Source organism: Embiotoca jacksoni, unplaced genomic scaffold (genome assembly GCF_022577435.1).
Source record: "Embiotoca jacksoni isolate LCO1_2020_lvr unplaced genomic scaffold, fEmbJac1.0.p SCAF_16, whole genome shotgun sequence".
Classification (NCBI taxonomy): Eukaryota; Metazoa; Chordata; class Actinopteri; family Embiotocidae; genus Embiotoca; species Embiotoca jacksoni.
The window spans coordinates 3975208-3998672 of NW_027185296.1; the positions used below are offsets into that span (position 1 = coordinate 3975208).

Sequence of the window (23465 nt, forward strand, 5' to 3'; positions counted from 1 at the left end):
AGGTTTTTAATGAGAACAGAGAAACAACTTCCTTCAGCATGTTAATATGAAAACAGCCTTCTGATTTTAAAATACACATACGTCAGTCACAGTGAAGGTTAAACATTCAACATTAGGAAAAAAAATCATGTTTGAGCTTGCTGGCCTGTAAATTCCTAGTTGTCACAATGCCTTGCAGTCAAACATTTACCACAAATCTGGACACACCTTTTCCACAGAAGCTGGACTGCCCTCTGTAATCAGAGGAACCATCAGTTGAAGTGGTTGAATAATTCAACACATAACACTGATACTGTCAACAATTATACTGCTAAAATTTTTCAAATGCTACAATAGCTATATTAAGAACATTCACAGTTTTACTTGACGGAAGAAGCAAAAGGTTTTGTTCCCTGTATCAATTACGAATTGATTTTGAATTGCCAGTTGCTTTGATTTGAGGATTATAGGTCAATGAATGATTGTATTATTGTAGACTTCAGTCAGTGTTGGGTGTATCATACTTGTGGGCATCTATCAACTTGAGCACCTTTTATTTACTTTTAATTTATATTTTGGCTGAGTCATTTTCCTGGCACAGTGACAATATTTTAATCTGGCTTTGGTGTCTTTGAATATGATTTCTGCATTGATTATACTAATGACAAGTCATATGGACTGCAGACTGCAGGGTTGTTTTTGTAAAACCCTGAAGCTGCTTCTTGAACCAGATTTAATGATATGGGGATATGAAAGTAGGCGCACACAGACACCTTTACAAATAATCAAAGATTACTTTTTCTTTGAGAACTGTCTTGAAACTTCTAAGAATGACTGAAGCAAATGAGGAACCACAATACTTTTAAGAACCAGAAAACTGTGAAAATAATGTAAGCTATAGGGCATCAAAGGTAAAGGGAAACAGTGTTTTGTTGTAAAAGTGGGTGGTTTCTCCTGTGTAGTCAGAGGAACCCTTTAACTTCCTTAATCAGTCTACTGAGTTTTAGCATTGCGCTCAAGCACACATTGCTGACCTGACTGTCCCGGTTTCTTTTCCTCTAAGATGTTCACAAGGCTTCTTCCATTTTTCCTGAAGAGAACAAGTTTCCTTGTTTCATTGAGAGTTCCTGATTGTAGTGTGGCATCTTTACTTACTGTTTCATGATACTGGGTGCAGTCGAATACTTCATTTTAAGGTAAGAGAAAAGAGCTCTGACAATCTTTAAAAAAAAAAAAAAATCAATCATTCAATAGTTAATATTTGTAAAGAAGGTCTTAAAACAGTTTATAGATCAAAGTTTGAACTTTAATAAAAAAGAAAATGAGATGTCTAAAAAAAAAATCATACTTTTAGGCCCAGTGATGTTTACATGTTTCTTATTTTCCAAAAGAAATTAATTCTCAGAGTTCATATTTCAAGTGATTCACAGAACGACAGATCTTATGTTGGCTCTGACACAACTGCATTTGTAATCAAACAATGACTGCAAGGTTAAAAATCGACTTTAATCAAAGAGTGTTTACATTCATATTGGTTGAATAATGTGCGAATTGCAGCTCTTTTGTCCCACGCATTGCTCTAAAACTCAAATATGCATAAAACTAACACTTTCATCTTAATCGCCCTGCGATTTAAAGCCTACATGTTGCAGCAAAGACTCAAAACAACTGTAAATTGTATCTGAATATTTGTAGGAAACTGAACAGATACTTAATGTACCAGTGCATCATCATCATCAGTGTGACACCTTTTTTACAGATGTGGATGTGGATTTTGATTGGCTTTACCATCGTCACAAAGGTTCATGGGTCTTCAGATGGTAGATTCCCAAAGTCGTGTGAATCAATGGCACCTGTGCATGTAAGCAGAGGGGGGATCCTTTACACTCCTCAGACCACTGATCCCCCCTTTATGGTTGATTATTTACCTATAAGCAAACCTGGAGAACCTATTACAGGTACAGAGGCTGTCATACCCTTTTTGACGGCTTGTTTATCACAGCAATCTTTGTTACAATTTCCGTTTACATAATTTTGCAAGTTTATTACTCTCTTTATTTTCTATTCCCTTACTTTTGCTGTGATGAATTTTCAAACAATTTTCCAGTTTTGCTCAAGAGCAAGCAATCCACAAATTTTAGAGGATTTTTGTTGGAGGCTCGAGAGGTGGAAGACAAAGGCCGTCCAGTTGGAAAATTTATCATGCTTGAGCCTGATACGACTCAACTCCTGACATGCGGGGATTTAACAGTAAGTAATCATGTCATCTCATAATGCATTAATTAAATATCTATATTTTCAATCACCATTTCAATGATTAAATTTAAACAAACTTCAAGTAAAAAGTTAAGTGATATTCATATTAATCTTTCTTTTGGATGTTATGCTTGCCTTAGTTTTGTCTTTCTCTTCTAAGGATTCGGCTGTCAGTCAAACAAACAATCGACAAAAGAATTTGATCCGAGTTAACTGGACTGCGCAGGGACAGGAACAGGAACTGAACGTTATCTTCAGGTTACTTTTAAACTATTTGTACACAGTGAGTGACGTCTGAAAATCAGTTTATTTTCATATCAGCACCCTATCTAATATGTTTCAGAGCCACATTTGTTCAGTCTTTCACAACATTCTGGGAACGCGTGAGTGTCCCTTTACCTCAACCCACAAGTACTCCAGAGCCGAGTACTACAACAAGTACTCCAGAGCCGAGTACTACAACAAGTACTCCAGAGCCGAGTACTACAGCAAATACTCCAGAGCCAAGTACTACAACAAGTACTCCAGAGCCGAGTACTACAACAAGTACTCCAGAGCCGAGTACTACAACAAGTACTCCACACCCAAGTACTACAACAAGTACTCCAGAGCCGTGTACTACAAGTACTCCAGAGCCGAGTACTACAACAAGTACTCCAGAGCCGAGTACTACAACAAGTACTCCACACCCAAGTACTACTACAAGTACTCCACAGCCAAGTCCTACAACAAGTACTCCGAAACCAAGTACTACAACAAGTATTCCAAAGCCAAGTACTACAAAGAGTACTACAGAGCCACTCTTAAAAGATCCATGTACTACACCATTCAACATTGGAGAGGTGAGGAGGTGCATAAACACATTAACTTTACCAGTTATATTTACATAACTCCTCACTGTTTTTATTTTATTTTCCTTCAGCGAGAAACTACTATGCTGATGTGTTTGGACTGTGTTTTGGAGGAAATTAAATTGGTAAGCAATATGTTATTTTCTGTATATAAACTCGTATCCCCAAATAAATTATAATGAAAATTAATTAGATTTTTCTTTGTATTTCTACTTAGGAAATATCTAATGTGATCACAGTCTTATTCGCCAGCAGCCCCTTTTATCATTATGTAAATAAGGTAAGGCATGAGCTGTGCACCTTTTGTCGTCATAGTAACTGTTACTCAATTTCCTCATCCTGTATACTTGCATAGTTCCCTGAGTTCGTCGTGGTTAGGTACTGTAGTTGTAACCTGGCGCTCAAATGACAGACCCTGACACTTACAAAAAAAACACTTTGTAATGACAGAATTTAACTATAAATAGCATCAATAAAGGGGTTTGAGTTTATGAAAGTCTAAAGGAACTTTAATAGTATGTCTTATCTATTCAGATGATTCATTGCATTTTCTGTTTATTGTACTTTGTAGGGCACGTACGTATTTTTTATTTTTTTTATTTTTCAGTTATAATTTTATCGTGAAATCTCAAAAATGCCTCGAGGATTTTTTTTCAAATTTGGCATTAACGTTCACTTGGTCACATGGATGAAGTGATCAGACTTTGATACTAAAAACATGCACCTCAGGTCAGGTTACCTGGCGCCGCGGTCGTGGCAGCCTGCTGCAGCATCTCCCCCCTGAGAGCCCCCCTGCTGTAGTGAAGAAATTTCCCCTCTGGGATTAATAAAGTGTATAAAATCAAATCAAATAAACACTAAATGAGCATTATTCAGGTTGATAATACTGACTGCATTTGTTTTTCTTTTGCAGGTGTCAAAGATAGTGGGCAGCACACTTTGTGCTGCAGTTGAAATATTGTCACTGATCTTGGTTTGTGCGGGAGACTCCTGTAAAGTCAGTATTAATTACTGATATACAACATTTCCCTATATTTCTCAACTAACCAAAACTTATATTTATTGTGTGTGTGTGTGTGTGTGTGTGTGTGTGTGTGTGTGTGTGTGTGTGTGTGTGTGTGTGTGTGTGTGTGTTTGCGTGTGTGTGTGTCTGTGCATGTGTTTAATGTAGGTCACTCTCATTGCACTTGTATGTGTGGTGATAGTGATTAATTCCATAGAGCTGGTAATCGTGTCTCTGTCAATTGGATCCAGTCATGAACTGTAAGTTCAATACCACTTCCTGTGCTGAAATATTATTTTTATTTGATTTTCACATCAACACTTTTTGCTCAGTGGTTTCTGTTTCTCTTTTGCTCTGTTCAAGAAAGGGGATCAGTGACTTTGCTGTCAAAGTGTGTTTCGTTATCCATGAGATTTTCACAAGTAAGGAAGTCAAAATTTTGGTGCATTTATTTCACTGTGAAAAGATTTAATTGTTTAATGTATTTAAAGCAAGGGGTTGACCTTTTGATGATATTTACGCAGGTGCATTCTTGCAGAGAGTTCTGGGATATTAATTCATGAAACTGTCGTCAAGAATGCAAACATACATGGTACATTTTCCAAAATATCAAACTATTGCTTTAAAACATCAGACCTATATCACAGCTTGTACCATCTCTTCGTAGCTTCCATTTCCTTTTTATTGATCTGATCCTATTTCCAAATTTGTTTTCCACACAGTTTCTGTTATCTTTGTTGGTGTTATGGAGATGGATAACTGCGCCGAGAACCGAAGAGAATCTTGGCTTGGGAAAGTGATGTTTGCTTTCACTGCATGGATTTCCCTGGTGGTAGTTTGGGTTTTAGTATTCAGTGCTCACAATAAAGGGACACAGAGGAGAATCAGAATGGGTAAATGATTAGCATACTGACAGAATATATGCATGAAATACATTCTAGACTCTTATGAAGAACATAATAATATTGGTAATTTTTTGCTACAGAGAGTTTGGAAAACAGCTATAAACAGAGGCAACCACGCAAACAGGTGAGTCTGTTCACATCATGACAATAACAAGTCTTTTATCAGTTATGATATAAGTTCACGTCAGATTTTCCCCCCTTGAATTTCAGAAACGTCTGAGAGCAGCCACAGTAATTCCTATTGCTGTCTCAGTAATCCTTATCGTTGGAACTACGTCTTTTGCTGCAGCTGTCATTGTCGGCATATTTGAGTGTCAGAAAAATTAAGTTTATGCCCCAAGATCTATGAAGATGTTACATGTATGTTGCTTTTCAGATTTACATATTTTATCTGTTTTGTCGCACATTTTTAAATATTAATGAAAACTGTATTGATAATGGGACTCTTTGACCGGTGCCTCATTTGCTGTAAATATTACACACGTTGATTTCAATTTAAAAGTTACCTTAATTCTCAATGCAACTTCTGTTGTGATTATGCCTTCTGTGATTAACTAAGTAGAATGTGCTTCTGATATGAAAAGTAAACCTTGCTACAAATATTCTAATATAAATGAATCCCAAAGATAGATGGTTTAAAGAGGACGCAAATTGTGGAGAACTCACATATCACAGAGATTTCCCCTGAAACTATAGTACACACTGTAAATGGGTCATGAAGTCAGTGTCAGTCTGCTGACCTCATGACCCTGTTTACTGTTGTTTTATTGCTTTCCTGTACCTATAATGCTGCTGTAGCGAACAAATTTCCCCTTGGGGATTAATAAAGTAACTATCTATCTATCTATCTATCTACAAATATACAGTGAAACTGAAATCCTTTTTCAGTGCAACAATGTTTTGAGTTTAAAACTTAGACTTCTATTTACAAGTCAAATTCATGTGAACAGTTGAGACTGAAATGTTGTGTACATCAAAGTTGTTTTCTATGCCGTAATTTTAAATGTGTCCCTATGTTCTATCCTCAGTCATGCCAGTGTGTACAAATACATTTTATGTAAAAAAGAATATATTTTTATTTCTATTTTTAGGTCTCTTCTGAAATGAGCAACCTTCAGCTATGTCCGTGGTCACTTTGATGACTCACTTCTCATTAACCTTTGCCAAAACAGAGACACATATATCAAGCACTTAGTAAATGATTGAACTTGCTGTAATTTCCTCTGAGGATTTGCAGCAGTTACCGTCATTTTCAATTTAACGCTTGTCAGCAAAATGACAGGAGATATTTTTAATTAGTTTCAGTTGACTTCCAAATGTAATTTTAATGTCATGCAAACAAGATGTACAGTACATGTCTGTAAACATCGCGACCATGAAAAAGACCATTGAACTCTTAAATCATTTCATTTGAACCCTTAAACACTACTGTAAGTAGTGACTCATACCTCCTGCTTAGTAAATGATTAACTTCCTGCTGTGTTGTGCAGTTGTTACTTGGTTTCAAAGCTCAATACTTTAACCTTCGATGAACAAAAGCAGGACTAATATTCTTGGCAGTATCACATATAACCATGTACCCTCCTTTTGTATGTAATGAAGTCAACTATCATGAAGAACTTGTGACTGTATCTCCACAAACTAAATCACAGGTTAAAAAAAAGTATTTATTAAAATAATCTTTATTGAAAATAGTCAGGTGTTCATAAGAACAACACAAAATTAATCTCAGAATGGTAACATAAGAGGAATGAGTAGTATCACAGGAAATAACGCTGTATGAAAATTAGAATTTAGCAAAAATCTGATTCATGAGCAGGAAACCTTGTTTGAGCTGGGATGTTGTCAATATACATTATCAAATGATTGACGAGTGTTTTGAAGCTTTTCAAACACTGTCGAATCTTCATATGTTTAAGGCACATTTTGGGATGAGCTGACGAATATTTAGTGAAAACGTTTTTTTACAAATTCAATTCAGTTTGGGAGAACCTGCAAAAATTTCTGTTTACAACAATGTTTATATTTCAGTGTTTTTTTGACAACAAGTGCAAAGAACAAGCTTGTCCAATATATATATATACAGCTATCAAAAAATATCCCAATCTAGGAAACATGTCACAAATATATATATATTCAGAAAAAAAGAACAAAGAATATAAAATATTTATTTTAATAAAAGACAGCACTCCTGATAAGATGGATAGTTAAAGCAAAAACAAGCATTTTCAGTGCAAAACTTATCCAGATGTACCTATATCGGGATTTAATGAAGCGACACATCGCCATGCTGTCATTAGTCGTCGCGGAGATTTGATATAAAAGACAAAATGTGAATTTCCACCTTAAAACATAAACGTCCACAGAAAGTAAAACACTAGTCAGATCCATAAACGAGTAATCCAAGCTGATGAAAAACACTGAACAAAACATCTGTTGAACGATATATTAATGTAGGCTAAAACAGCATGAAGAAAAGCATTATTTATCAACACTACGTTTTGGGTGGAATGATGGTGCCACACTGTTTTTACATCTTTATGGAAAAGTCCGTACATGTACGCAATCGTAAGAACTAATGTGCATCTTCCATATAGATAAACTGAATCATACAGATTTAACTGCAACATGAGGACAATCTCATCTCTGATAGAAAGAGATTAATACATCCTTCAAACATTATAAATCAAGTCTATATGTAAAATATCACAGCACACGTTATGTTTCCACGTTGCTTCTGTTTCACAGCCACTTGTGCCAGGAACTCTCAGTCCTGACCAGTGTGGTAACCCAACCTCTTCTGGGATGCCGGCTTGTTTCATCAGCATCCTTTCAGCTCTACTTCCTCCTCAGACACCACAGGCAGGATCAGATGGGAGATGCGACTCCACAGTCCACCGTACTTGTCGGTATCCATTTTATTGAAGGCAGTTTCACTGTTTGAGCCCACCAGCCTTTCCTTAACATAGTCGTGCACAATTTCTTCCACCTCCTTCAAACTCTGCTCAGCCCCGACTTCATTTTGCGGCAGAAGCACAGTAAACAGCAAGAAGACGCGCTTGTATGCCGCGTTCTCGTGGTCGCAGTAGCGGTAAAAAATGAGGGTGGAGCCTGGAGGCAGCTCTTCGAAACGATGAATGACCGCCACGGGTTTTTCGCCCTCAAAAGCTGCTCGCAGCTGGTTGTCAATGTCCAGCTTCACCTCGTCGCTGTCCTGGCCGGCTTTGCTTGTTCCGTTGATGCGAAGGACGGAGACGTTGAGAGCAGATGAGAAGGAGGAGGCCACACCCTGAGCCAGGCAGCGCAGCGTCGTCTCAGCCCTGCGGCCTGCAGTGAAGATCAGGCTGACTGGCTCTGTGGGCTCCGCTGTTTTCAGGTGCTTCTCCAGGTGGATCTTGCTTCTCTTCCACAATTCCAGCCGCTGACTGGGGAACTGGGTCTCAAGAAGAGACAAGTAATCAGCAAACCTTTCTGGCTCCACAGCCCTGGATGGAAGTCCTCCACCACCTGCTGTCCTTCGCAGTACAGGGAGGAATTTGTAAGCCAGCAAGGTGGCCGAGCTAAGCAGCACCAGGAGAACCACACTCCATAAACACCCCTTGAATCCTGAAAGGACACAACACCATTTTCAAATGTTGTGCATCAAATAAAGAAAAATAATTATCTTTGCGTGGAAAGACAATGTAATTAAAAAGGCTGTAGCTTACCTCTAGAGGAATTTCCAGAGCTTCTCTTGGTAACAGCAGTTCTGTTTTTTCTTTCTAAAAGAAAAAAAAATCTCCATTATATTCATGTCTAAGATGTCAGAGTTATATTAGGTGTTTCTAAGGATTTAAATATTTACCTGAAGATGTGATACCTGGTTTTTTGTGACGAACAGCTTCTTTTTGTGTTGGAATGTTATTTATACGTTGCCTCACTGTGCAGGATTCCACTGAGGCAGGATAAACGCTTGGGATGAGGTGGTTCACTTTGGGTTTATCTAAAGATTTTTTTTCATGTTAATTTTTCACAGATGTAAATTCATATAAACAGGGGCTCAATGCAACTTCCTTAAACAATATCTGCTGTACAATACCTGCACTCTCGGCTTTGAGCTTCATTGTCCTATGGTACTCAGCAATGCTGGTGATCGGGACATCACGCATGTTTGGTGCTGACCTGTTTTGTGTGGCGGACCTTGAGGGGGCTGCAGGTGCTTTTGAAGATGGTTGCACTGAAAACAAACAAGGTCAGGTGGATTATCCTCCCTTAATCTAGTACTTTGCATGCAAAATTAAGCAATCGTTTTTTTCCTACCTTTCTTGGGTTTCATCTGGTCTGGATCCTCATGAACAGTATGACTGGTGCGGCAGCGTTCACCAAGCACTACCCGAGGGGATAAACTCGCATCTCCAAGGGAGCCTGTTTTATATCGAGGAAAAACTTTGATTGAAATAAACTGCCAAACTGCCTATAATTAGATTCAGTGATGAAGTCACAGCAGCGTGACGTGCACAGAGCAGGGGAAAGCTATAAAATTCAGAAGTATTCCAAGTTTCGCCACTTGATGGACATCAGCCCCTCAGTGACACACGTTTTTTGTGACCAATGGTCCGGGCGCATCAGCGATTCCTCCAACAACATCAACAACAGAAACTTTTGAAATGTTGCAGAAAGCAGACGGCAATAAAACAATGACCCGGGCGATGCGTTTCAAGTGCCATGTGCATTTCAGTGCCGCAGAACGACACTGTTCAAAAGGAGCAGATCAGGAAGGCAAGAAGATTGGTTTTCTTTGACATTCACGGGGTTGTGCACCGTGAATGTTTTCCCCAGTCAGACTGTCCACAACGAGATCAACCGTGACATTCTGAGGTATGACGACCTGAGCAATGGAATAATGGAACATGGGTTCTTCAACATGACATTGTGCCCTGCTCACAGCATAATGAAAACACACCAGTTTCTCACCCACAACAACAAAAATGTGACTCCACACCAGCCCTACTCACTGGATTAAGCTCTCTGGGGGGGGATTTCTTACTGCTCCCCAAAAATTTGACATAAACTTTGATGTATGCTCTCTACTCAAGTTTCGGGTGCATGGAGAAATCGTACCCAGACCAGCACTCACGAAAACGTAACTCAGGTGCTGTGATGAGACTTTCAATACTTCTTCACAGTTTCCTCCTGCTCTGTGCACATCATGGTACGGTGCTGCGTTCACACGCAACAGGAGCACTCTTTGCAACTTTTTGAGCCACCCTTAAATAGTCTTACAATTATTTGTACATAGATCGAAAGGCTCATAGCATTACATATAACCTTGGCTGGTTCTCAAGAGGAAATCGTATCCACCAGAGGGTTCCACACTTCATTCGTCTAATGTTATTCTGTCATTTATAAAGTAAAGGATCAAAATATTAGCTGATTCGAGCATCTTAATACGATAATCTGCTATCTGCGCTTTATGTCATTGTTTTTTTTTTGTAGTTTATTAAAAGCAGAAAGTTGACAATGATTCCATCTATAATGAGAATTTATTGCAGGTTTTACCGTGGTATATTTTTGGTAGAGGAGTTGCAGAAGCAGAATCCTGTCCAACATCCATTTCCTGGTCTTCATCCGAGTCCTGGACCTGCATCTCATTTTCACTACCCCTGTCGCCCTCTCCTCCTCCAGCAGCCAAACGGCTCTTCTTGGGAGGGGACTCTGTTATGTAATAATAATAAAAAAAAAGCATGTGACAGTTGTTTACACTGCTTGATCAGACTTGCAGGTTACTTGTTGTCGTGTCTGACCAAACACTGAGAACTGGAGCATCCCACCTTCATCCTCCGATCCGGTCTCAACATCTTTGGTACCGTTGACTGTTCCAGCAGGAGCTTTGTTCCTTCCTCCCTTCCTGGTCCTCTTCAGAGGGCCCCTGGGAGTCGGCTCCAAACTAAATACTGGAGAAATCACTGCAGTGAGTTAAGAATCCTAAACTTCTGTAGAATATAGAAACAAGCCAAGAACTCCGAGCCATAACTTAAAGTACATTTTTTTGGTGTCATAAAATCGTGTCGCAAAAGTCAGCCGGCGCGAGTCAAAACAGAAATGCTGCATTTTTCTTAAAACTCTTGGGAGCCAGCTAGCGTCGAGTGCTAAGCTAACTAATATAACAGTTCATTTTCTCACCTTTACCTGATGACTGCCTCGTCGACCGTCTCAAGGGGCGGGAATTTTCAGAATCCATTTATGACCAAGACTCGACCGAGCGATGCCCCCAAAAAAAAAACATCAATTAAACAATACGACGTAACATCGTGTCCACAAACAGCTCACAGACACGCAGCGGACTTCCTCGTAATTATCAGGGGAGCCATTTTGCGACAGGACGCGTTTGGGTCCGGAAATAAGCTGTGCCACATTTAGTTATATTCGTAAGAAACGTGACACGGCTGAAGGTTCCGCTAGTATTTCGGTACGTCATCTATAAGTGCGACACGTAACTAAAAAAAAACAAGACTCGGAAGCGTTATTAAATTGGTCGTATTCCACGGCGATGTGATCGACGGTGCATTTGGTACAAACGGGTAATTAAAAATAACCACTCACGAGTTAAGTTTTTTTTTTTTAATGTTACAGGAAGGCAATTCCTCCATGCTCAAATCAGATATTGCTTTGCTAACTTGTTGGTTAAATTAGCATCTGTCAGCCGGGGCTAGTTTAGCTCAGTTAGCCTGGTGACCAGCAGTTTACGTGTGATACCTGCTGAGAGACTTTATTCTTTTATTCTCTATAAACCAGCCAACGAAGTAACTCTCCTCTTCGGATTGTCTGTTCCTGTTTGCTCCCAGCAAATTCAGCTGCACGTTAGCCCAACAAATATTATAAGCAACAAAAACAAGGCGGGTAACATGAACATGGACTATTAAGTGAATCCGTGTTTGGGTTTACGTCGGACGTGTTTTGTTACGTGCTCAACAGTTTTGACGACTTGAGGAGCTCAAAACAAGTTTTAAAGTTAAGTGGTAGACCGCTGTCGAGCCCGCCCCGTGTTGGCAGGTGCATCAAGCAGTTTTACAACATCAATTTGGACTTTGATCAAGTGACGAGAAACTCATAAACACGTGGCTTGGCGTTAAAAAAAAACAACAAAAAAAACAAATATAATGTAGTGTATGTCGTATGCCTGTGTTTTATGCAGCCTTGAAGCCTCCAATAAACCATTAGGAGTGAAGTGCTCCTATCCGAAGACATGGCCGAGGAAGCTGGCGATATCGCCTCCACGCACACAGCAGGTAAGGCAACATCAATGATAAAGGCCATGTATTGTTTTCATTGGACTATTTTACGTGCAAACTATTTGCAGCAGTGTTTTTACACGATTCATTTTTCTTTTCCAGAAACGCCGTCAAAACATGTCCCATCAGGTGTTGAGTTTACGCCACCTGCTTTAAATGTGAAGCGGCAACAATTAGAAGGTAAATTATTCAGTCTGTCTTCATCAGACGTGTTCCTGCATAAATTGTATTAATCGAAAATAGCCTTTATCTCACCTAATAAGATTCAGCTCCGTCGCCTGCATCTGAAAACACAGAAGCTACAGACGACAATGGTGAAGACGTGGAGCAAAACGTTGGAAGTAAGAAATAAAAAGCAAATGAGATCTGGAATTAAAATGAAAATTGGTTTCTTGGGAAAAAAAAAAAAAAAAAAGGCAGTTAGTTTAGTCAGACTGTAACATAGATGACACTTAATTTCTGTTTTTGTTGTAGATGGCAAAAATAAGATGGCACCTCTTCCAGAAGGATCTTTGTCTCCAGAAGAACACAACTCGCCGAATATGGACGAGAACAGCAGCCTTCGTCAGGCTGATAATGAAAGTCGTGGTGATTACAACAGAGAGTCCACAAAAAATGAGGAACCGATCAAGATAAGCAGGGAAATTCCTGGTGAATGTTCTATTGTGAAGTGATTCGGAGATTATTTTTCATTTATTCACACTTTTTAAAGAGCTACGGGCATCTAATTCGTGTTATTTGTCAGAGCTGTCAATGATAGTAACCTGTAAATTCTGTTACTTCAATGCTCCACGCAATGTTTATGCTCATTTTACAATTCTTGTTATGTAATTGGTCGCTTAATTTACGTCAGTTCTTTGCAGCAACTTGCAGAAGTTTAATAGTTTTCATACACAGTCCATGTTTAATTTAGTTTTGTTTACTGTGAGAAAAGGCAACTCTTGGTGTACTGGAACTTTTTATTAAACCTCATTTTAATGCAGGTGTAGAAACACAGATGCTGAGACTGTTCTGGAAATCAAATTATTTCAACTTTTTTTTTTTTTTTTTAACTTTTTACTTACCAGGAGAAGAACACACTGATGAGACTGAAGCATCAGAAACAACCACTGCAATAATCCAAGGTGACACTAAGGATGACCAGATAGATGGACCCAAAGTTAGGCTCAATGAAGAATCCACAGCCACCAATGACACAAACACTCAAGCTGGAGAAGGTGAGTCTGACCTTTCTGAAACCTCACTGACTGTAGAATTTGTTTTTGTTTCGGAGTGCTGAGCTTCTGTTTGTTCCACAAGCACAACACAAAGTGTTTAAGATATCATGCACAGGCACTGATGAGAAAGAAAACAGATTCAAGGGAAAACCTGAAAAACACTTGAGTGGAAGAACATAATGAACGCAGATGCTTCTATCCAGGTGCACTTCATAGTTAACATACAGTCATGCTCATTGTCATGCATAAAAATGCTGAGTATGACCTGCTGGCTCTGATTTTGTATCAAGGTTGAGAAAGGAAAAGATGTAAGTCACAATGAAAGACGGTTCATTTACAGTGACTGCTCAACTGTTTCAGTCTGAACAGTGACTAAAGTGACATCTGCTTTTAGATCAGTGAGAAAGACATCAGGGTCTGAAACTGTAGTCGACAGTGTTGATGAGCGTAATGCTTGTGCATTACTGTGGTATGTAAAGCAAAACAGAAGAGCACCTCTCCCTCTGGTGACTGAGGAGGTCAGTGCAGGACATGATCAAACTATCAGCAGGAACAGTCTGCTGACAGTTAGATAGAGATGGATATTACAGTTGGGTTGCAATCGGTTTCAATACATTTACTACTCATTACAAAGATGAATGCACATTTCAGAGGTCAGTGGTGCAAAAGACACGGGCACTGGTCTACGGAGATGTGGATAAAAAAAAAAAAGTGACATGGTCAGATGAGTCCTCCTTCATCATATTTTCAAAAAGTGGATGAGAGCATATGTTGTGTAAACTTAGAGAACAGAACAGACATGAATGCTTGACCCCTGCAGATTGGGCATCAGGTGGCTCTGTTATGATCTGGGAGGCATTTTGACAGCACGTTTGTGTTAACCTGTTTCTTTCTTTCACTGGTCAGATGTGAAGAATGTCTTTGTTCCGGAGGAAGAAGAGGAAACACAGGGGAAAATCACAACCTTGCCACTGGCACCAGTGCCACAGAGCATGCCAATGGAGGAGTTCGATGAAAAGAAAAAGCCTGTTGAAAGCATCAGCGCAATCATTCAAGAGCCGCCTGAACCCATAGCTCCAGAGGTTATTGGAACTTCTGGAGGTAATCTTATGATTTTCTTCCCTAATGTTTGATCTTTTTGCTTCAGTGTTGCGGTGGTTATGAGCCGAGCGAAGTAAAGCCTGAAAATCACATGATAGTTAAGCCCAGCAGTGAATGTCATTAAGAATATATTGCTCTCTATCACAGTGTGTTGTGTATTACATGATGCACGATTGGATAATATAAGCACTGTATAAAGTACTTGTTGAAATAACACAGGCTCTTTCTCCACAGGAACCAGAAGATACTTGATAGCAGTGGGTATCGTGGCACTTGTTGCCATCTTGTGGCAGCATCTCCTCCAATCGGAGTCTCCACCTCAGAAAACCGACGTGCGGCAAATAGACATCTTCCTTGAACAGTTGGAAAAATTAAAGACTCTGTTCCCGAACCAGCGTACTGAGCTCTGGAACAGGAGCAGGATCCACCTGCGGAGGCACCTCCAGACCGCTCGGCCCACAGAGCCAGTGAGTCTGATCCTGACCGCAGGCCTCAGCGCTGAGAGGTCGCTGCGCTGCCTGGCTCAGGGCCTGGCCTCCGCCTTCTCCTTTGCCCACAACGCCTCCGTCCTCCACATTGATGGAGCCAGAAAAGCCGGCCAGGACAGCGACCAGGTCAAGCTGGACATCGACAGCAAACTGCAGAGAGCTTTCGAGGGAGACAAACCCGTGGCGGTCATTCACCGCTTCGAAGAGCTGCCTCCAGGCTCGACCCTCATTTTCTATCGCTACTGCGACCACGAGAACGCGGCATACAAGAAGACTTTTATCATCTTCACGGTACTGCTGGGGGAAGAGGAAGCGATTCCTGCCAAGATTCACCTGAGTGCTGTGGAAGAGATGGTGGACGACCACCTTCAGAAGAAGTTTCTCTCTCATGACCACCCTGTATCGTTCGACAAGATGGACCTCGACAAGTACGGTGGACTGTGGAGCCGTATTTCTCACCTCATCCTGCCTGTGGCCGCCGAGGAAAGAATAGAACGTGACGGGTGTTAGCAGACGTAGAACAGACAATCTTGTTTCAACGTTTAGTCTGTGTACTGAACTGCAGCACACGGTAACACTCAGATCGGTCACTGGATGACTCTGGTTCACCTTTTCAAAGACCCAGAGGCTTCTTACATGTGCTGTATTGAAGCTCATTACAGATGAAGACATCAACAATTAAGTAGGGGAAAAAAAAAAAAGGCTCATTATTCTGTGGGATTCTGAACATTCATCTTCAAAAAACGATATGACAAAAATGCTGAGGCACTTTATTCTTTAAATATTTTGATCAAATGTAATTTTTGACAGATTAGAAAACAAAGTGAACTGAGGGCACATTTGAATTTTGCAATATATGTACAATATTGATGGTAATTGGTGCATTTTAAAAATGTATTTAATGTAAGACTCGATTGTTTTAAGGATTATGATCACAAACTTTTCTTTTCTTTCGGTATCACAACACTGTTTCTTATTTCATAACAACATTTCTGTAATTCTCAAATTTACATGGCACCACGGGCCTTAACTGAACATCCCATATACGTTTTGCTTTATACATGTACATATTGCACCACAGGAAAAGGTTTCATGGGTGAACATAAATGCATCAATTTTAATGTGCCTTAAAATACAAATAAACTACAATTTGAAATGCGTTTTTTTTTATTGTGAACACTAGAGGGCAGCAAACGGACAGCTGGAACTGAGCTGCTGTAAAGTGACAGCGGGGCATCAAACTAACATGCAACAGGCTGCAAGTTTTAAATAAAACTGCAAATATGTTTCATAAGGCTTAACTGCAAGTTAAATTTGAAATAAAAAATAAATAAAAATTAGATTGAAGATATTGGCGCAAATTTAAGTCATGGCTGATTGTAAAAAGCTGCACATCATGTTTGAGAAGTCCTTTGAAGCAGGTCAACTCCTCCTTGCCAGTTTGATCCGACCCGCCTCCTGTCAGGCTGCTCCAGCAGCAGATGCCGACTGCCCTCTCGCAGACTGCACGCTTTTTCTAGACTCAATAACCCACATTCATTGGGTCTATGAAAAAGATGACACCGCGCTGTAAAGCTTGATCTTGCCACCTGATGCCATTTTTGATACATTTGTCTGATTTTGGAATCAGAAGCCGGCTATGAAATTGTGCTGCCGCTGAATTGGCGGTGCCTGCGTACTTGCAGCAGTATTTCTCTTGTCGGAGCTCTGGGAGCCTCGCAGCATGTATAAGTTATGCATTGTCATACTGATGTGCTGCGCGTTTTTTTCATGCGGCTCTGCAGCGCCAAAGTCATCTGGTGCAGGTCCCAGGTCTCAACTTGAAAGCACTGCAGGGGAAAACGACAATCTGCAAGAGGAGATAGATGGTCAGCAGAGCATACTCTCTAAGGTAGGAGATAACGTCCTTTTACTTTGTTTCTGAACTTTTCTTTCATCATTTTATGCGTAAAAATGGAAGCATTTCTTATTGAGCCTGGTGAAATTACATGCGTCCTCTTCTCTTTGTAGCTGCTGGGTGATTATGACAAAGTGAAAGCCCTGTCGGAAGGCTCTGACTGTCGGTGTAAATGTGTTGTCAGACCCCTGAGCAGGAGCGCCTGTCGGCGGATAGAAGAAGGGAGCGCCACTGCGCAGGACTTCTACACTGTGGAGACGATCACCTCTGGACCAGAGTGCAAGTGCGCCTGCATCGCTCCTCCGTCAGCGGTCAACCCGTGCGAGGGAGAGTTCAGGCTGAAAAAACTTAGGGAAGCTGGAAAGGAGAATGTCAAGGTGAATTTTTCCATCCATGCCAGAGCCTCCCGTGCACATAGGTCACCATGCTCCAGAGCCAGTCGGCTGTTCTCCTTCTCGTCTACTGATTTCTAGAGAAATCTGGATCACTGGAGGCATGGATATCACATTTGATCAAATTAAAAGAAGGAATACCCCTCGTTTTACCCATATCCAGAGACTCCAAGTTTGAATGGCCTATTTTACGCATGGCATGTATTAAATTGGTTTTGACTGAGTTCACTTGATCATTTTAGCTGTCCACCATCCTCGAGCTGCTAGAGGGCTCCTTCTATGGTATGGATCTACTGAAGCTGCACTCCGTCACCAATAAACTCCTGGATCGCGTGGAGCTCATCGAAAAGGTAGCTACAGTAACAGTGTGAAGATGAATGCAAATATATGAAACATATTCGTAGTAATGTGTCATAGTGGTGGCTTCTGGATTCACTGCGTCCAATTCATGACTCCATCAGGAGCAGTTTTTTTTTAAAGATTTATTAGGAGTTGGACCTTGAAGGAGAGCTCAGGCTTTCCATCACGTGGAACTTTATCTTCCTGGGTATGGATGCCTTTAAACATCAACAAAATAATCAACAAAATCCTTCTTTAGTTTTTTCCTTTGTACACCAACATAAAATATTAACTAAATGTTTATTAAATTATCTACAGTAATACTTTTAGTTAAATTAGTTGGCTTAAAGCTTTGGATCCATGAATACAGGGTGACCAGATCCCAACAAGCCAAATGTGTGGCACAAAGTATATTGTAGGAGACAATGTGGGACACGTTAACAATGCTGAGAGGTATTGAACATTTTTAATGTCTATCCAACTTAGAAACTTGCTGATGTCATAAAATTTCATATCCTGAAATGCATCATTAGCATAAATCATAAAGTTGTCCTGCTTTAACAGGTGCAGCAAAACCAACCGTAGGGTTAAATGCCTGCTCAGAGAGGAGTCTATTAACTTTATTAAAAATAACAGAAAACATCTGTGTAAGTGTACTGTGGGTTATTGTCAGGCAGTAAAGTCAAACATGGTCAAATGATCTTAATGAAACAACTTGCAATGTCTAAAAAAACTAAACATCCTTAGTCCTCAAACTTTTTATGGGTTTTATCACCTCACTATAAACAGCAGCTGGCCAAGAGTCAAACTCCCAACTATTGTACAACTGGTTCAAAATGTTAATTGTGTGTGTCTTTATTACTGAAGTAGTGCATGAATTGGATTTAAAGATTTTACTGCAGTAACTATTTAATAATATAAATATGACGCGAATGTCCTGTGGCACCATTCAAAAATTAACATAACACACATAACATGCCATATTTTGTGATGAACTAATTGTCAGAGCAATAGTTACGCTTGCTTTTTAAAGAGTTGGCTGAGCATAGGAAACTAAAATGAATGGGTAATGGGTGTTCAATGGTATTCATAATTTCTTTAAATTAATTAAAGCCATGTCTTTCCTGGTGTAAGACATGAACAGGTCAGTTGTCCAGAGTAACAGTGGGTGAAGAGGGTCACTGTACTCTAGAAAAGGCACATCCACCGTTCTGAGACTGTTTGGGCCTTTTTCACAGACACGTCACAGCAGAAAAAGCACAGCTGTAAATACTCAAATGAATGAATTCCATCTAGCTGCTCTAGCTTCAGGGTCCTGTATTGTTACAGCTTGTTGGGGCACTTGAGTAAAACATTGATTGTTAATGTTGTTTTCCTGCTGTGATAAGTCAAAATGTCTGCAGTTAAATTCTTAGCAGGTGATCCACTTGAATCTCTCTCCCTCTGTAAGTAATCAGGACTGCTCTATAAAACACTTCATATTTCTGTTCCGGTCTCGATTTGTCCACGACTGCATGAAGGTGGTGACTCTGAATTACACTACGGATGAGGTGAAGGCCCAGGAGAGTCTTCCGATCCAGGCAAATGTGACTGAGAAACCACCTACTCCTCTTCCTCTTCCTCTTCCTCATCAGCATCAGGACGAGAAGAGACTCGGTGAGGTCAGCAGGGCAGGAGCATTTCAAAACCCAGAGGTAAGTGTGATGTCTTAACACTGACATGACATCACAGAGTCAACAAAAGGGGTCAATATGATAACTTAGCAGCAACTAGACAACCACTGGTAGTTTAAGTAACTATTTGTCTGTAATCGGTGAAAAGAACATGCCGTAAGTAAGCACTTGCTGATTATTTATGCTTTTATTGTACAAAACACCTAAAAAAATGTAGTTGCAACAAACCTGTTATAAAATTAGTCTTTGGTATCATTATAAATAGAAAACAAATTATACAGTAACTCTTATTAGTATTAGTATAATAATTTATTTAATGAAATCCCTTTTATATTGATCAGTATGGACAATTATTTGGCACAATTTAGAGCCAAACAAATGTATTGGTCTCATCGTATTGCAGAGTGAATTATTTGGCCTCATAGAATTTGTGTGTCTTGTCTGTCTGTCACTAACAGGAAAAGTATAAAGAGAAGATTATTGTGGAAAATCCACCCGTCCTACAGACAGATGGCTCCAGTCAGATCATTGAGGACAGACCTCAGGTGACTCCCAAAAATGTGCTGAACAAGGAGGAACCTCAGGTGTCAAAGACCGGCCCCAATGGAATGATCATCAGAGGAATGACTTTTTATAAATCTGATCCAGATCCGATGGTGGCGGATGATGGGGAGCCCGGAGAGAACTGTAAGTGTAAACCATCAGTCAACTATGAGAACATTGTGCTCTTCTCTAGCCTACAATGTTGCTACTGCTGCAAAACAGTGGATAAACTGTGGATGAATGAAATAAAAGGCATCACAACCCCCACAAAATGACTTTGCATTTTTGACTTTGAATTTGATCAGTATGATCCAAAAACAGCTCAGCTGCCAGTCAGGACCATCTATAAGCTGCTGTCAGCTGTTGATAAAAATGTTTTTTTTATCCTGTGGTTTCTACAGAGCTGACTTACAATTTGGATTGCGTTGCATAATTTTCCCTCATTTCACATCTTGTCATGGCGCTCAAATTTGACCAAATTTTTTCCTTTGCCTTTTGCAGTTTTTGAGTATCATGGATTCAGCGGCGATGGCCCAATCAACCTCTTCATCGAGGAGAATCTTCTTCAACACAGAGCTCCCCATCCCGGGGCGAGAGCAGAACCGAGACCATTTCGACGAAAGACAACAGGTCCTTTGCACGATTCTAAGAAGATCAGCCAATCGACAAATCCAAAAGAAACTGAACCCACCTCTAAACCTTCCAATGAGTTCATCAGTGTGACTGGAACCGCACCAGTGGATGTGACTACAGTTGCACAGAGTGACACTTCCGCGACGAGAAGCATCACATTTGGGCCAAGCACTATAGTACATGAAAACAGGATCACTGACACAGCGCCTCAGACTACACAGAGAGCCCCTGCTGGAATCACAAAGTGGCCGATCCTTTTGATGGCTGAACCAGCGGACACTTCTTTAAGCAACATTCCCAAGGGAACAACCGAAACTACAATGAATACAACCCAACCGTCTGAAAATATGACCACACAGGGAATCGAGCAACTATTAACAACCAAAAATAGACCCACCACTGTGATGGAAACCTCTACCCTGGAGCTACAAGTCCAAATGCCATCCAAAACACTTGGCAGCGCTGATGCAAATCCAATAACTCTTGAACTAAATCCAACAACAGAGGCTTCAACTACCAGCCCAACGTCTACTATGACCATCACAACTCACGTTGGCCTGACCTCAGCACCAGTACAATCCACAGCTGCTTCCACAATAGCGATCTCCACACAAGCTGCAACTTCAACACCACAAGAAGAAACCGAGCCCAACTACTTTTCAGGCTCAACTTTGTCTCCTACCACACAGAGACTGACAACTTTTCCTCCTGACACAGCTCTGCCTGTCACCACAACTGTTACTGCCTCTTCTTCAGCTGCCACAACCACCACCACCACCACCACCACAACAACCAGACAGGCGGCTCAAACCAAACAGAAATACAAAATCAGCTGGGAAGAGGGGGAGGAAGGACACCTGGAATTAGATGAGCCAATGCAAAGGCAGGAGGAATCAACTTCAAGGAAACCTGGTAAATAATAAATAGTAATTTTGTACCCTCCATGGCCACCTGCAGCCACCTCTAGTATGAATAAAAAAAAACACCATTGCAAGCACTTCTAAGATCATACCCTCAAAGATAGCTACAAAAATGAATGCTGTAAGCTTTCTTGTTAACATTTGCCAAATTATATTTTTCCATTCTATTTTCTCAACTTGTAAATTTAGTGCTCTGTCCGTTGTGTCAATCTCACTCTTCCTGTGGTTCAAAAAGGTTGAAACAAGCGCTTTCAGACTCTTTGACCTCAGTTGGGATGATTTTAAACTGCTTCTAATTGCTGTCACTGTATTTTTTGTTTCTTACAGCGGACTGTAAGGATACTTTGGCAACAATCTCTGAACCAGTAACTCACAACACCTACGGCAAGAATGAGGGCACGTGGATGAAGGATCCAAAGTCTGATAATAACAAGATTTATGTCACTAACTTCTATTACGGAAACAATCTCCTGGAATTCCGCAACCTGGAGGTTTTTAAACAAGGTAAGAGCCAGCGGTAACCAGTTTTTGTAGTGAACGAGCTTTTGTTTCCCTTTTAGTTTTTATAAAGCTCATACTTTGCCATCCTTCCCTTTCAAGGCCGTTTTTCCACCTCCTACAAACTTCCTTACAACTGGATTGGCACAGGTCATGTGGTCTACGGCGGGGCCTTCTACTACAACCGAGCTTTCTCCCGTGACATCATCAAATTTGACCTGCGACACCGTTACGTAGCTGCCTGGACCATGCTGCATGACGCCCTGTTTGAAGAGTCATCATCGCCGTGGGAGTGGCGCAGCCACTCAGACATCGACTTTGCTGTGGACGAGAGTGGCCTGTGGATCATCTACCCTGCACTGGATGACGAGGGCTTCTTACAGGAAGTGGTTGTTCTGAGTCGACTGAACCCCTCAGACCTCAGCACGCAGAAGGAAACCACTTGGAGAACTGGGCTGAGGAGGAACCACTTCGGGAACTGCTTCATTGTATGCGGTGTCCTGTATGCTGTTGACAGCTACAACCAAAGGGACGCCAACCTGGAATATGCCTTCGACACACACACAAACACTCAAATGATCCCCAGAATGCCTTTCACCAACAACTATACTTACACCACGCAGATTGACTACAATCCCAAAGAGGGTATTTTGTATGCGTGGGACAATGGACACCAAGTCACGTACAACATCAAGTTTGCCTATGTAGACCCTTAGTAAGAGCCCTTTTAATCATTAATTCTATGGTTTGAATGGATTGTAGATCAGTCCACATGGCTGTCAGTATGGAGGCAAATGGGGGCCAAATGTACAAATATAACTCTGTATTTTGTATTCAATTGTTCTGTTCAATATTTTTTTTTTAGTAGTACCTGAAATAAATGAAACATTAAGCCTGATTAACACATCACATCAAGTTGTACTGTATATATGCTGTAAAAAAAAAAAAAAAAACTCCATCTGATGAATAAATCTAGAAACCTATCAAGTCAGAGGGTCAAAGAAACACATCAAAATCATATAGTGAAACCAATCTCCAATTTTTGTGGACAAATCCAATATTTTTAGTTTTATACATATCATTTTGTATTTTTCTTTGCATCATATGCCACAGGTCATTTTTCTTGTGAAAGCACTTACTCCCTCCATATCAGACTGTTTTGAGGAGACTGCAATAAAGTTAGAAAGTACTAACGGAAAATGTCTTCTTTGTTAAAGTGGCTTTAATTGTGGCTTGCAAGTGTTAATTCAACTGGGAGCATATGAAGCAACAAGGCAGGAAAGGAAAGAAGAAACATAAATACAGACATACAAAGAATGACTGTTCAAGACTGTAATTTAGCAAACTGTTACTGGTTGTAAATTGTGTTGTTTTGGGAGAAAATATCCAGGAACAATCAATCTATTGTACCTAGAGAAGAACATTTTAAAATAATGCAGTATTATAGAATTTCCTCTACAAGCAAGATGTGTACACACACACGTACACACACACACACA

At 40.3% G+C, this 23465-nt stretch overlaps 4 protein-coding genes across 6 annotated transcripts; 3 read left to right on the forward strand and 1 right to left on the reverse strand.

The window, feature by feature from the left end:
* The first annotated feature begins 935 nt into the window (after positions 1-935).
* LOC138198738 (mucin-12-like) lies at positions 936-6029 on the forward strand. The gene is made up of 14 exons (XM_069150334.1): positions 936-1175; positions 1739-1937; positions 2087-2229; positions 2396-2493; positions 2579-3077; positions 3158-3211; positions 3304-3366; positions 4000-4083; positions 4258-4349; positions 4453-4511; positions 4614-4681; positions 4812-4982; positions 5075-5118; positions 5205-6029. Exons 2-11 carry the CDS (start codon positions 1739-1741, stop codon positions 4643-4645), a joined length of 1323 nt encoding a protein of 440 aa, XP_069006435.1. The 5' UTR covers positions 936-1175; the 3' UTR covers positions 4646-4681; positions 4812-4982; positions 5075-5118; positions 5205-6029.
* A 1119-nt stretch (positions 6030-7148) lies between these two features.
* LOC138198730 (torsin-1A-interacting protein 2-like) lies at positions 7149-11434 on the reverse strand. 2 transcript variants are annotated; one of them, XM_069150322.1, is made up of 8 exons: positions 11163-11434; positions 10805-10927; positions 10533-10688; positions 9294-9398; positions 9073-9210; positions 8839-8976; positions 8702-8755; positions 7149-8600 (listed from the first exon to the last, which is right to left on the reverse strand). In XM_069150322.1, exons 1-8 carry the CDS (start codon positions 11212-11214, stop codon positions 7816-7818), a joined length of 1551 nt encoding a protein of 516 aa, XP_069006423.1. In that variant the 5' UTR covers positions 11215-11434; the 3' UTR covers positions 7149-7815. The 2 variants fall into 2 exon arrangements, with proteins under 2 accessions (XP_069006423.1, XP_069006422.1); XM_069150321.1 differs by having other exon boundaries at positions 11157-11431.
* A 12-nt stretch (positions 11435-11446) lies between these two features.
* Positions 11447-16227, forward strand: LOC138198735 (torsin-1A-interacting protein 2-like). 2 transcript variants are annotated; one of them, XM_069150328.1, is made up of 8 exons: positions 11447-11554; positions 12169-12262; positions 12368-12445; positions 12529-12606; positions 12740-12916; positions 13333-13482; positions 14389-14583; positions 14818-16227. In XM_069150328.1, exons 2-8 carry the CDS (start codon positions 12220-12222, stop codon positions 15579-15581), a joined length of 1485 nt encoding a protein of 494 aa, XP_069006429.1. In that variant the 5' UTR covers positions 11447-11554; positions 12169-12219; the 3' UTR covers positions 15582-16227. The 2 variants fall into 2 exon arrangements, with proteins under 2 accessions (XP_069006429.1, XP_069006430.1); XM_069150329.1 differs by having other exon boundaries at positions 12740-12853.
* Positions 16228-16562: 335 nt separating this feature from the next.
* On the forward strand, positions 16563-23408 carry olfml2ba (olfactomedin-like 2Ba). Its single transcript, XM_069150306.1, has 8 exons — positions 16563-16962; positions 17082-17345; positions 17603-17710; positions 19220-19393; positions 19831-20059; positions 20417-21460; positions 21796-21972; positions 22069-23408. The coding sequence occupies exons 1-8, from the start codon at positions 16795-16797 to the stop codon at positions 22680-22682; spliced, it is 2778 nt and encodes a 925-aa protein (XP_069006407.1). The 5' UTR covers positions 16563-16794; the 3' UTR covers positions 22683-23408.
* The last annotated feature ends 57 nt before the right edge of the window (positions 23409-23465 follow it).